General features: G+C 36.6%; 1 protein-coding gene across 1 annotated transcript; it reads left to right on the top strand.

Annotated features, from left to right (window-relative positions):
* The first annotated feature begins 2,425 nt into the window (after nt 1-2,425).
* LOC149796947 (uncharacterized) lies at nt 2,426-14,580 on the top strand. The gene is made up of 3 exons (XM_089960667.1): nt 2,426-3,094; nt 3,694-3,903; nt 14,433-14,580. Exons 1-3 carry the CDS (start codon nt 2,523-2,525, stop codon nt 14,578-14,580), a joined length of 930 nt encoding a protein of 309 aa, XP_089816793.1. The 5' UTR covers nt 2,426-2,522.
* The last annotated feature ends 1,109 nt before the right edge of the window (nt 14,581-15,689 follow it).

Here is a 15,689-nt window from a genome sequence, read left to right as displayed (position 1 = left end):
AGTACAAAAACACTGATAATGTTTCTAAAGCACATTAAGCCCACACGATTGTCTAAACCACATAAATAATGGTAAGAGGGATATAAATCTTGGAGCAATAGGCAACATGTTAAACATAATTATTACTAATATACTTCAGGATTAAAGCCAGTAAGCATGACGCGAGTGCAGAGTAAACGTCCGTAATAATAAAATCTTGTACGAATTGTGCAATGACACTGAACCACACCCTTCTATATACTCATTAGCAAAACTGAAAATGTAGTTATGTTGCCTTACAACAGTCAAACATTAAGTGGTGTTCTGCACGACTTTTTCGTTAAAATGACCTTTTATTGTTGCATGGCATCTTCGAAGAATTTCAAAATGTCTCTATTAAGTACTACAAACGTGACTCCGCTCATCTTTTTGGCGGACCATGCCATGCTCATATTGCTAGTTAAAGATACATGGTGTTGAATTAGAACTTCGGACCGATACGACATGTTTCTAATGATCGATATTGGAATTCGTGGTTTGAATTAGATAGCTAGTTCTTTTGTACAATTTACATTTAAAATTAGACACCATGTACACAGGTGTTTTAAAATCTGGATGAAACTAGACAGAGAACTGAATACAGGCTTTATACAATAATCTAGCAACGAATTCGTGTGTAACATATTCAAATTCGTGAACAACTCAGTCTTAGGAAAGTAGAAGGAAAACCTCAGAAGAAAGACAACTGTTAAACTCTGTACTGATAAAAAGGTTTTCAAATTTCAGTAATGCATATTATAAGTCAAAGGACAATAACAACAATGATTTCTTGATAAGTAGTCTGAAAAAGAGCACATGACTATTGTCACCGTTTTTTGGCGCTTTTATTGTCTTAGAGCTATAAAGATGATTAACGTATTAAATTTGCAGCAGAAACCTGAACTACAGATGCGAGAAAAAAGATGAGACAACGCATAGTGTCTTCCTCTAAAAGCCAATCTGGATAAGTTAGTTTATTATATGTCATCAGGACTCCACTATCATTATTAAATACAACATACTGGTACGTTTTGTTTCTTCGTCAAATTAAGCTGTCACCCTAACCAGTTGCCTAACTTAAATTCAGTATGTATATCGATCACTCTTTGATATTTAAGTAGCCACTTTCTATCACAAATCGTGTTGTATATAGCAATGCATAACATATAATACAGAAAAAGGAAGTAGTCGTACTCAGCCTTTTTTAAGATTTAATCTAACTGCGCTTTCCCCACAGGTAATCATTTAGTGCATTAATGAATTATCATCTAATTGCGCTTTCACCACAGGTAATCATTTGATACATTGATGCATTATCATGTTGTGTCGTTCAATTAGACACATATATTTGTGCTTAAACTGCATCTATTTTAGCTGATCTTTTTAATGTGTACATGGCCATCAGTCACGTAATGAAAATAAAGTTTGTGGACGTCTGCAAATTCGTTTCTGTAGATAACTTGTTATACGTTGGCTAACTTTGGACCTATACCATGAACTGTATGTTGATGTGTTCTTCTCAATCCATGATACATGCACTGATTCTCAGTGTCAAATGTGTTAACACTTACTTCCATTTGTAGACTCGGGAAACTGTGCATCAAATGAAAACCTTTGGAATGAACAATGGTAGCAGACGTCCTATAGCTACAAAGGTTGCTCTTATTGCTGAATTGTAAAAATGTTTCAAAACCACTTTTGACACAGTATCAATACGTCCTTTAGATTCGGTCATGGTGTAATTATGCGTAATGTTAGTTAGAGCTGTATTTTATACTATGGCGACGATTATCTAGTTGGTGATGTGGTCACAGAAAAACATAATTCCATTTCTGTGCTTACGGGTTACGCCATTTATCCAGAGTCAGCATGTTCGTAGTCTTGGGTTACTCTTTTTATCAATCAACAGATCTGAAGTCTAATTAAGATATGGAATCCTGACAAATGGCATGTTTGCTCACTGTGGAACATGATTATAAATTGATATGGATGTCAGTAGATATTCTACAGGTTTCCATTCACCTTTAGTACAAATATTTTGTGCGTAATAAGCTCCAGGTTGAAACTTTTGCATTGTTGCATTCTTCCTTGTTTGAGATAGGCAATGTAATATCTTTATATACCATGAAAATCTCATATTACACCTTTAACGGTATAAAAGTTTGAGATCGGTTACATTAGAAGAAATTTTCAGCAACTTCGTTTGCTGCACAATGCAGAAGGCTAACACTTTAGAAAGCCCAGACAATGACTGAATGTAGATCATTATAATTTATGGCTATACCACGCAAAGTTGTTGTGTTCTGTGAGTTTCACGGGCTCGAAATACTTCTATTATTTCAATTTTTAGGCTATATTTGCAAGGAAATGATATTGCATACATAGAAAAAGAAGCATTTTCGTCTGTGTCTGGAAATACCTTGCACATTGGAAGTAACAAAATTCGTTGGCTGGAATCTTACTCATTTAGATCAGTGAATTTTTACTGGTTCTACCTGAACAACATGTACGCTACTGAACTTCCGAGCTTCGTCTTCAAAGATATCAGTGCATACTACTTTTATTTGAATAATGGACAAATTCGAAACGTGTCGAGTGATGCATTCTCAGGTGTGTCTGGATACGAAATTCATCTCGAAGGCAATCCTATTTGCTATCTGGAATCGTATGCATTCAACACAGTTAGTTTTCATCGATTCTACATGAGCAATATGTATTTTACTCAGCTTCCAAGCTTCGCCTTCAAGAATGTCAGGGGAGATTATTTTTATTTGAACAATGGTAAGATCCAAAACATATCCACAGAGGCGTTCTCAGTTGTGTCAGGATATGAACTGCACCTTGAAGGAAATCCGGTTCAGCATCTAGAACAGTACGCTTTCAAATCTGTTCAATTTGTTAATGGTGATTATGAAAACAACTATAGAGGTGTTATATATTTACAAGGGACTTTACTCACCGAGATACCAACATTTGCCTTCTACGATGTTTCAACCGACTACATGTACCTCAATGGTGGCTTGCTGGAAATCGTAAACAAAGAGGCTTTCTTTAATGTGCATGTTCTGAAGGACTTGTGAGTAATTTTCCTCTATATTCTCCTAAAATACAGTACTATTTAAGACACGTTCACTTTTCACGGTAAAAGCTTCTGAAACAAAATAATTATTTAGATAGTGATTTAAACGTGTTCAAATACAAGGATAAAGAAATTGTCTACCTACCAGCTCACAAAATCATACAGGGAAATTTTTGCCAAGTCCAGATATTTTTTCGCGAAGCATAAAAGGTTATAGTTCCAAAAGTTTAATACTTTACGAAATACTAATTTTATTTCTATTAATCGTATCAAAAACAGAAATAGGGCTACTTTTATTGTGTATCTTGAAATGTTGCGACATTAAATGTTTCAATAAAAAGAAATGTCTCTTTACTTCGCCACATCTAGAAAATAAGACTCGTATTTCAACAAATTCATAATTCTGGTACAGACATATCCAGTGAGTATTTATCACAGAAAACATTTTAAATATTTATATTAATTGGTTACATTTGATAGTTTAAACGTATGAGTCTACAAGACACACTCGTACAATGTTTACCACACGTAACAGTTGCAGAACGTAACGATTACTGTGTACAATTTATTAATGAGAAAGTAAAATATTATTTCAGCTATCTACAAAACAACAAGATATCTACATTAACAGCACCTATGTATGGCGGGCAATCCACCATCGGCGACCACCTGCTGCTGTCTTATAATGGTCTGAAAAATATAGAAGGAAGTGTGTTCGCAAACGTCACAGTTGGCCGAATAGATCTCTCTAATAACAATCTTGTTATCTACCCATTAGCATTAAAGCAGATCAACCCTTGGACAATGTAAGAAAGCATATTATATTTGAAAGTTAAATCACTTCATTTCTACTTTTAGATAGATAGATAGATAGATAGATAGATAGATAGATAGATAGATAGATAGATAGATAAATATATTGATAGACAAACAGATATACAGAGACAATGACAAAATACAGAGACAGACAGAGAAAGAGAGTCAAAGATAGACAGATAGAGAAAGCGGAAGGTACAGAATGAAAAGCGTATTCAACGACATAGACCTTAATTCTAGTATTTTTGAGAATACGCTGGAAACATGATGATTATATAAGTATCATATAATGACACACAAAACTAAAAATGGCGAGGGAAACCTAAGACAGTCACCCCACGTTTCGAATTAATCAAGGTCTTCCGTTTGGAACAAAAGAGAACGTCTGCAAAGCGCACACATCTGTGGCAAAATGTAAATATAACTTCTGTTACAAGTGTCACCCTTAGCTGCAGTGAGGTCAGCCGACATTTATCGTTGGGACAACCCCACTCCACCCCGCCAACTTTTCCTTCCCCCTACAATCCGCGCCTTAGAAAATGTTGCATTTTTTAATTGCCAAAAGTAGATCCGAACTTTGCATGTAAGCCTGGTTTGCGCCAAAAAAAAATAAACAAACGGAGGTGACAACGCCCATCTGAATGATGTTTCATATACTTTTTCACGGGTAAATTCTCCCTCATGATGTGCGTCACCACCCAACCCCTTGTGAGCTCCTACGTGCGAAAAGAAAACCAAGAGGTTCAAAGGGTTGTCCAGGCCGAACTTTAATTGTTATAATTGTTAATTTATAATCAGGCACACACACACACATCCATTTTCAACCCATGGGTACATCAACGAACACCCTACTGAGTTGGGGGACCCGGGCAAGTTTGTCCTGTGTTACGTATATTTAATATAATTGTTCGCTTGTTAGCATTAAATTCTTATTTCATTTCGTGCTATTGTTATGTAACAGTGTACGCTGGACATTGTCCAAGGTTGAACTCATTTCAGCCCGACCTGATCGATTTAAAAAAAAATTATTTCATTTTATATCAACATCTAATACACAGCTAAATTATTATATATGTGTATGAGCTTACTATCAGGAGTTATATTCCGGTAAACAAAAAGGAGTAATTATGTTGATTTGGGTCAGGGTTTTGGAGTTTCCTAAGTCAAGTTTACAGGTTATTGTGTTGTAAATACACAAGGCTCATTAGATCATTCTAGAAGGTTATTTTCCATTAGGTAATATTTTCTTTGAAAATGTTAATTGTGACCTGAGGTCAAGTAGAAAACTATATAATCTCGTAATTGTGAGGACTTGATCATTTGTTCTTTAACATCTAGCACCTTCAAGTTGTATCATGTTGTGACAGTTTGGGCTGCATTTTACTTTCTTCAAATTATTGAATTCAAGTGATTATTTTAACATGAAATAGAAAAGTACTCTGATAAAATTCTTGGATAATGACATACACTGGAATTTATACTGAATTCGAACCTAGACTTATATTTGTGTGATTCTGCAAAAGACTGTTGACACATCAGCAATTCATAAGTTATAACAGACACGTCATCGCCTTCAGGTTTGGATATCTTCGGGACTTGTACTGACTTTTATTCAGGGCTTTACATTATTAGGACTTGTTTTTGTAGTTCTTGGATTATGTTAGGATGTAATTCGCAATACCGTAAGTTCTTTTTCTCATTTTCACTTTGTTTTCTAGAAAAATAAATTATTTCTCAAATTTTGCAAAGCTGATTGTCTTTCACTATTTTCTGTTTTTTATTTTATGAGCATAGACTCATAACACCAGGGTTAAGTTATGTTCTTTACAATAACACATGTATTGATATTTCAATATCTTCTAATCGATCGCAGCTGTCCCCTCAATTATACTTTTTTTAAAAACAAAAGCCAGCAAATTGTCCACCGCATGAAGAGAATCCGAACAAAGTTTCCGCTTGGCGACCTACCGGTAGCTGAAACAAACTTCCAAAAAATAAAAGGGCTTCGAAACCCGAAAGACCTTCTCGAGGATACATATCTTTCATGTACTGAACGCAAAATGTAATCCCTTTGATATAATTACAGTTGATATGATGGCTGGTTCCCTCACTAATTTTCTTTTTAGCGGGTGTATGTGAGTCGTATTCCTCACTCATACAATGACCAGAGTTGCAATAAACGGTCCGCTGCCAGCAGTGGATTTAAATGGATTTGCCGAGATCGAATCATTTGAGTTTTCAGCAAACATTCTTCCGTTTATTGTTGCTTGGTTTGGTCTTCATTTTAACGAAAAAGATACGGAGATAAATCTCCTAGCGAAATGCGTATTAGCGTCCAGGGAGGGACAAATGTACCAGATTGAACTGCATTTGGTACTATCATCGACTACTACGACGGCGATTAGCCCCAGTTTACTCATATCAGATCTTCCATGCTTGTATATGAACCAATAAGCCTGTTATCAATAATTAACTGATTTCCAAATTATGCTGTTAGAGTCTCCACCGACTCATTTTATATAAGCGAATCAAAAATAGATATTTTAAAAAATCTTTTAGTGTTACTTGTCGACAAATCAGATCCAACTCGTTGGCTTCATTGGATAAAAAAAAATGAACGAATACGTAATTATTCTGAACTTGCATATTATGAACCCCATTGTGTGCATTACCGCAAGGATAAAATATCACAACCGTCATCGATGCAATCAGTGAATGATCATATTACACAACATAAAGGGGTTCCGAGTGGCCGAGTGGTCTAAAGCGCTCTCCGTCACGGATCAATGCCATCTCACCTCTGTCTGCGTAAATTTGAGTCTCGGGCTCGGCCAATTCTTCCTCCACCATTAATAGTGTCCGCCATGTATAGCCTATCTTGTGCTGACAAATGGCGTTAACCCCTACAACAACAACAACAACAACAACACAACATAAAACAACCTATCATAATGGTCATGGGTGTTCTGGTAAAACAACGCCAGCGTTAGAATTATTTAGAAATTTGTATATGGTAGTGATAACCCAAACTCACCTGCTTGACATGAAGATGAGACAAAACCACGTTTAGTCTTGAACTTACCACACTTTCGATGGGGCAGTGATGCCTGGACACCAACACGAATGGGTAAGAATCATATTCCCAAATTCATCATTGAGACGAAATATGTACTGTTTCCAAAGAAATATTAGGAATATTCCTTGACTGGTAAGAAAAATAACAAACTACTGTTATTATTTGCGAGATTCTGAGCAACCTCCTCCATTATCTGGAGACTACAGCCATAAATGGAAGCGAGATAACATCGAGATTTCCGATAAAATGTTTGATAGATCACCGGCCAGCAAACAACTCATTGCGAGAGCTAAACACGTTTATTAGACTTCAACGGACCAGATTCAAGGTGAGATAATGCGTAGTGTACTTCCAGAAGCGCCGATCAATGCCTTCTGGAACTGATGGCGCCTAATGATCTGATAGTTGCATACAGTAAAATAGTTCGCGATTCACTTCAGTGTAGATTTTTCGAGCTTCATAAGGAAATATTTATAACTTTGGCAGTTTCACTATGTTATCGTCAAACGGATACTCATCGAAACAATATTCTCGTTGATATTCCAAGAATGGTGACCCAGAAAAATCTTGTTCTTAATTATATTCTAGTTGTTTCGATGGAGGCCTATCAGCCAGCACTGGCACAATCATCGTGCTGGACTCTAGGAAGTGTAATTAACAATTCATTCGTCGCATGGACTAACAATCTCAGGTAACAATATTTGGATTGTCGATGATCATGTACATTGGTCATATTTAGTGTACCCGACAGAGCTGAGGGTTACAAAAATGTCTCAGCTGAGAAGAATTGCCTACGACAAGTCTAATATGTTTCAATCAACCTCAGATGGGATCCACCACTAAAATTCTCGACATGGTAAAGAAAAATGTAGTTGGCTATCAGCGAGATGATAAAAACAAAATAAAGGCGAGTTTGATCCTGATGCTGAATTTATCAACGACCATAGTATCACTGCGCCTATTGTAACACAATAATGTTGTGGGAATATTTTCCTAATAACGTACTTCAATTTACCGTTTACGGAAGATATAGTAGTCTCAACCACACGCGAAAATGTCACACTGTCAGCTCTCGAATGTAACCGACGTGGAGAGGTCATGTTGCTGCCAGCGCGAAATATACCTGGTGTTAATTGTGTATTTGCAGGAATTATTTGGAAGTGCTGACATCAAACCGTCTATGTTGAATCGTTTTATGTGGCAGTAGATAAATTTGCCATATTTCCAGACAACCAATCTGCTACAACACTACGCGAGACACCTGCGGATTTGGCGATATCATTTTGGGTTGTAGGACCATAATCATTATATCCCGGAAGATGTTTTCCAGTGGGTACTTAGCAGAACGATTTCCTGATAATTTCCCGAGTTCCACAGGAATATCAGCACCCCGAGGCATACTAAGAAACGTATATTTTTGTGCTGTATTTCGTGCACTTGTATATAAGACCTCGCCAGTTATTCATTGTCGTTGTTGCTCTTAACGTAGTTGTATCTGTGACCGCCTTGCATCGAACACAATATAGACTGAATGCGGCACAAACGCCAGAGTCCATCAAGCAACATTTGGTGTCACCAAATTTTGTTGGAGCCATTATCATTGATCCGACTAGGTCCGGTAAAACTCTGTTTTTGCTCAAGTTGATAATGCAGTAGCTCAAATAGGACAATCTTAACTTATTAGCACCATCCACAGACAACCAGAGATCGTTTTGGCTATCTTTAACTGCGTTGATACACATACACTGCAAAATATTCATCGGAGTTGGCATCCCGGAGACATAGACATAAAAAAGTTTATTAACGTCTTTGCACATGCTCAGAGAACTCCGCGTAGATTCATTACAATCAGTTTACATGATCAACCAAACACTATATTGGTGGGTGTCCTTTTATTAAAGAAATATATTTCCTGTACAATGAACCAAGAAAATATTAAAACAATTATCTTTCAGATTGAGAAATTAGAACAAGATTGTCTCGAGGTTTCAACTTCATGGTATACAAATCAACGACGATTTTGAAATGATACAGCAGCGACGGGAACAGGGTAGGTCTACGCTAGCGTCAGAATACAGAGTTATCAAATTACTCCAACGCGAAATGAGATTGTCCCTGGCTGGTCTACCGGCAGGTGTTAACAATGATACTGAGATTGCTAAATTTGTTCAACTGGCAAGCGCCTTTAAGAAACGTAGTTCAAAGCTGTCTCGCCAATATTAAACTCGAGCGGTTGTAGTTGTATGTGCGAAACAGCTAAGAAAACTGGCGATGGAATCCTTGGTGCTGAAACCTGATGTCACCAACACTGAAAAAACCACGATGGGGTATACAAAAACATAATGTTTCCCAGCGCCGCGAGAAACATAATATGATATGTTATATTGTTGTTGTTATTGGCTGCGAAATGCGCTATTTTGTTGTTTTTTTTTCATACCGTTTTACGGCCTGTCACGCAAATGCAAAATAACATTTATTTCTTGCGTCTGATGTCAGGCAGATGAGCAACTTGGTCTGTCAGACTAAAATGTATTGGTGACAATGATGGATTATGACATCTTAAAAAGCAGGATTTTTTTAGCACAGATACAATCAAATGACCCGTGGGAACCTCTGGAGAAAAGCTATAAAGAACATAGTCTTGCTGGGCTAGCCCTTCACCAGCGGTATAGCTACCATCCACTACGTCACAAACAAGTGATCGTTGTTATCTCAGAGAATATCTGGAGGGCCTCTTAGTTTCTTCCATGCCGTAGAATTTTTTGGCATTTATTCGTCAGTTATGTTATCTAGAGCATGCATCATTTTAGGAATGTCCGACCATCGAAGTTTGAACATAGGCAATCGGGCTTTTGTGATATTTAAAAAGTCAGCAAATATTTTGTGGTTCCTACATATTTTGAAAACCTCCCCATGGCGAAGTACTGATCCTACCGGTTTTTTGATAGAATTCAGCGTCGGACTTCACCCGGTTCAGATGCTGTACTGTCGCAATGATTTTGTGTTTACCATCGTCATTCAGATATTGAAGTAAATATTGTTCAAAATCTTTAGTGAATTTTTATGTTTCTTTGCTTCTTCAGCGATAAATATTTTATCAGTAAATCCAAGTTCAAACACTGACTATGATGTTAGTTCTATTTATGTTCTTTATTCTTCACGACGTGAAGGCCAGTCCAAGGGACCTTTGCTACCTGTTGAGGCTAGTCCCTATATTTCCAGTATGAAATGTTTTGCCCTCTCTCAGTGTGTATTAAAATACTCTGGAAAATTTTTAAATAATTGTTCGTCAGATAAATAATATGATTTTCTCGGTTGCAGTTATCCAACAATAGCTAGTACTTCCAATAGCCATCCCTACACAGATCTGCTCAACGACTTATATTTGTATGCGACGCAATCAGGTATTGATATTTGAATTGTGGCTATCATCTCTGGCTCATGTATTTTGATAGCTATCTTTGATTATGTTCCTGTTATAGCTTTGATTATACACTAAAATTCACTGATCTCTTCGATTTGATATGATCCTGTTGGAATGCTAACGACTTTCCAGTCTTGGACGATCTAGCCACTTTCATCAAGCTTGACTTCATGCGACAGTACCAATGAATTGCTAGCGTCTAAACCACCTAATGAATTTGCTGGTATATTTATCCAACTATAAAAAAGTCGTAATTGTGCCAGTATGCTCTCAAGTGACCGAACCATAAGTGATGTTATTAGAGTTGGAAAACCAATATCGGATCGCTGATACATTGATATAATTGTTGTCGATGGCGGTGTTATGTTAGCAATAATGTGTTCCAGTCGGGTAGTTATTGCTACGGTCATTGTTATCTATGTAGATTCTAAATGTAGCGTTGGCAACATCGTCGCCCACAAAGTATCGCTGCTGACGTTATATAGTGAATCCGTCGGGATGGTTCCTATATTGTGATACATACCTATAATATATATCACTAATTGCACCAAATTCACGATCTGATGTTACACCACCGTTTGACCCCGCTGTTATTACCATTGATATATTTACCCATGCATGCATCGCCGCCCATGGTATTTCTATGTGTTCATGTAATTTCTTACCCGCACATGTTGATTGATTTTATAATATAATATTTACATCAGTGACGCCGATTCATATCACTGGTGACATCACGTGCGTCGTTGATAATGAGCAGATTAACGTTGTTGTTCCAGCAACCGGCGAGGACACAACATATGGCGATGATTCATCTGCGGTATTTGTTTTTGGTTTGGTTATGTTGTGTGCTCGTTGACGATTTTATCTTCAGCGATGCCTTCCAAGCACTTGCTTGATTATATATCTACGATTGTGTGGGTTTCATTGTCGCGCTATATTATACTAAGTAATATACTGAAGCGTTGTTGATCCAATATGAATATACCCTCGGTATTTTGATTTAGCACAACTGACACGGTTCCGGAAAATCTATCGGTCTAGTGACGCCACGGAATTGTCATAAATATCCAAACTTTCTCAGGGCTAAACACCTAGAGTCTGTACAACCGTACATTCCGGTGACAACAGCAATATGTTTGATGTAGTTGTTTTCTTGTGACCATATTGCTGTTACAGACACCGCCGTGAATACCACATAGACGATTGTCGCCGTATGAATTACACCAGCGCCAATCTTTTTGAATTTGTTGTCTATGTTAGCAAGCTTAACAACGGCCACCATTGGATTCCCATGAAATCAGTGGAGACTCTATATGTGTTTCTGCAAAATTCACAAACGAGACCTCATGAGTATTGTACTTGGATCGCAATGTGGTTAATCTACCACTCACTGATGCTACCCAGGAATTTACCTTGCAGATTATGTCGTACACGTACTTTGTTGAAGCGTCATCGTTGAGCATTGTGTATATAGTAATGTTATATTGTTCTCGCCGATGCATTTGTGTAATGACTGTAGTAATCGTCGGTAATTTCATCGGTTAGTACCCGATACACGCTGTTGTCCATGACGCCAACTGTGAATAATAAGATGACAAATAACAGTTGTTTTCATTGATGATTTCGGGTAAATTATGGCCGGCTCGTCTTCCACCAACCAAAATTTCTAGTCGACCAACATTAGCAAGGACAAGGACATTATTTGGACATAGTTTATCGTAAACCGGCTGAAAAGTTTGTTTTTACGACCACAATCACGAGTGGCAAGGCCACTTCCGGTTGCCTCTTTCAGGTGATGATTCGGCATGTTGTTCCAGAACACTGTGAAGTTCACCTTACTCAACTTCTGTATTTTGTTTTTGTTTCAGATTTAGTTTTTACGCCCGATTTTCTTCTTTCTTTAATGCTTTTTTTAAGTTGACGCTTCATTTATTCCTGTATGTATTCACTTTTCTGTTTACAATTCAGCATGTCCCGTTACGGCCTGATTAAAGATTTCAAAATTATTATCTTCCTCGGATCTAATCAGTTGAGTATTAACAGCAACGCGATATGCATCTTTAAACCAATCGACAGCTTGAAGAGTTTTAACATATTCGGGTTTTATTACTATATCCAAATGCGGCAATGTCAAGCATTTGTTTTGGATCCATGATAGCGGCAATACTTTCTCAGCAAATTTATCTATGTTAGTTCTAACGTTGGGTGGTAGTCGAAGAGGTGGTTGAACTTCGGGTTATGGCTGAACAGGTTGATGGACTTGTAGTGGGGTTGAAGACGACCAGCAAAATCCTCCAGTAATATGTAGAAACTGTTTCGTGTAGCCTCAGTTGCTATAACAATTTCTTTAGTTGGTTCCACAATTGGTTCAAATAACTGTTCCGTACCTTTGTAATTCCACTTGAGCTTCCTGACGTTGTCGTAGCTAATGTTTAGAATCAAGGACGGGGAGCTATTTCTTAATTGTCTCTCGTCGTTGTCGGTCTAGATAAGCGGTACGAGATTCCATTGTTAGCGCAGAAGCACTCATTATTTGCTTTACAACAACCATTTAATTACACATTACCGGTCAGCGGATAGACAAGATTTCAGTATGTATAGTAATGTACCGTATTTTGTTTACCCACTGCAACCCACTGGACCGTTCGCGGCTGATTTATACAACAGTGGAATTTCAGGTGATGCATTCAGTTCAATGGCCTATAAATAGCACATATTAATAGCATCGTACAGACATTTGACCACACAGTAACGATACTGACATTTCTGGTAATAATAAAAGCAGATGACGGAATAGAAAATCAATAATCTGTCTTACCAACATCCACTGATGAAAACAAAACTGAATCATGTGTGTAAAATGTTGAAATCACGATTTACACTACACCGCTAAGTCCGATACAAACAAATGTACTGATAAAATCCCGGCTGTATTTGAAAAACACTAACAAATCATAGTGGTAAACATAGATGCATTATAATAACATTCATATCTTATTAAAGTCAATAACGTTTACAACAAGCCTGTTGTGTTATTGACACCATGGGTAGCTTTGTACAACAGTTCTTTATATATCAGTTACAAAATATACTTCTTACTACTGTTCCGGTGGTCTAAAGGTTAGTGCGGTAGGAAGTCTGTTCAGGGACCCGTTGGGCGTCAAGCGGAAACTTTGTTCGTGTTCGTATCAGGCGGCGGACAATTTGTTGGCATTTGCACACAACAAAAGTATTATTCATTCTTTAAAATGAGCTTTCGCGCGTTGGACCTCCGATCAAGATTACAGTCATGCACATTTTGCATTAAAGGTTTAGTTAACGTTTTGCTTCCATTTGTTAATATTTCCAAAATGCCGTAATTAATTATATTAATTTCTGGGAAGAAACATTACAATGATAAGACACTTAGTTCAGTAACATGAATGATTGATGCTCTGACCGTGTGGTCAAGGTTACAGTCATAGCAACTTTGCGTTAGGGTTTTGATTAAAGTATTTTAACTTTAGTAAGTTTCCTAAATCGCTTGATGCATTTTGTTTATACATTGAACGAATAATTATAGCTACGACAATTATCCCACTCTCTCTTTCCTTTTTTGATCATGGTGTTAAGGTCACAATGTTTATAGCAATGTATTAATCACTTGTTCATCACCGATTCAACACACAGGCTCTGATCTTATGTCCTCTACCTTGGAACCAACACGAAACGTTTCAATCTTGCACGCGTTTAGCCCACTAGAAAGGTGACGGGTATCCAGTTTCAATTTCCAGAATGAACTTCAAAAGATGAGACTAGTTTATGGGTTTTGCATTTTGTATTTGTTACAAAATAAATTATGTTCGCTTTAAAGAAAATAGTACATGAAAATAAATAAATATAAGACATTAAAACAGCAAAACCAGTGATAAAACTTTGCAATATTTGCCTGAGAGGCATCTTGATCGATCTTTTATGTTTACTTCATAGTACAATGAACATTTCATGACTCATTTGTTTTACATTATGCAAACCAGAAATCTGGCTTCGAACCAGATCACCAGTATCCCGTACACTGCATTCGATGGCAGGACCAGCTTGAAGTATTTGTATCTCGAAAACAACGATATATCGAGAATACAGCGTGGGTTGTTGTCCCCACTGAACAATCTCGATACTTTGTAAGTATTTCCTATTCATATATAAGGAATGTTTTTGATGTTATTTAGCTACATGCAAATCCATACGATGCAAACCTTTATCAGTTATGTTTCTAATTATAATTTATAACTAACAGGAATCAGTTTGAAACATACAAAGTTGAAATGTGTAGAATGTGGGACACGTTTCTAACAATCTATAATTAGTAAGAAAGAGAGGGAAAACAACATGATAAAATTATGTTAAAAAAAATGAAAGGTTGTCAGTACTTGGCAATATAAAATAATTTCTTTCCAAACTCAATTGCTGCTTACCTTTCTCTCCATCATTGTCTCTATGTCACAGGATGTATTTATTCTGTTCAAGAATAAATACCATAGCCTCTAGTTTTTAATTTCTCTCGAATAAAAATGATCTAAGAAAGCAATGTTGAAACAAATATCAAAATAAGTGAATATCAGCCAAAATCATTATTCAAATCTTACCCATTATTCTGAAGATTATTTTGTTCATTTCTGTTTTTGCATTTTTTTAAAAATTTACATTAATCGACACTATATAGCTATTATTTTGCTGATTTTCATTAAATTCTGATGCATACATACGTACATATAAGTGACCAGCAGCTACGTTATTAAACAGAATCAATCACATTGTCGAAACAACCACACAAAAGTATGTCACAAACTTCGTTTAACGTAGAGTAAAACGAAGTTTGTGACATACTTGTGTGTGTTTGATGGTAAATGAAATTCACTAAAATTCGTTTATAATAAATTCTACGGGTTCTCCCAAATTACTTCGTTTTATCAATGATCTGTGATATTCATATGATAATATATACTACGCTCTTTTGGTTATGCAAACTGACCTCCATCAAATTGTACATTTGTTTGATCTGTATTGGTAATATTCTTATTTAACTATATAGAGACCGATGGTTATTACCTTTTAGAATGTCATGGACGAGGCTAAATCTGCAATCGATTTGTTGAAAAGTAGTAGATTCCTAGGATTTCCTCACTCCATTCAATCAATTATGTGAGACAAAATTTGTTTTACGGTCGCTAATAATATTGTTCAACCTAAACTAATTTTGGTAAAACATCAACCAACTATTGATGCAGGTAAAA

The sequence above is a fragment of the Sinohyriopsis cumingii genome, chromosome 6 (assembly GCF_028554795.1).
Source record: "Sinohyriopsis cumingii isolate HCF-2022 chromosome 6, ASM2855479v2, whole genome shotgun sequence".
NCBI classification, from domain to species: Eukaryota; Metazoa; Mollusca; class Bivalvia; order Unionida; family Unionidae; genus Sinohyriopsis; species Sinohyriopsis cumingii.
The sequence above is the reverse complement of the archived record's forward strand: the minus strand, read 5'-3'. Positions and strand labels throughout refer to the sequence as shown.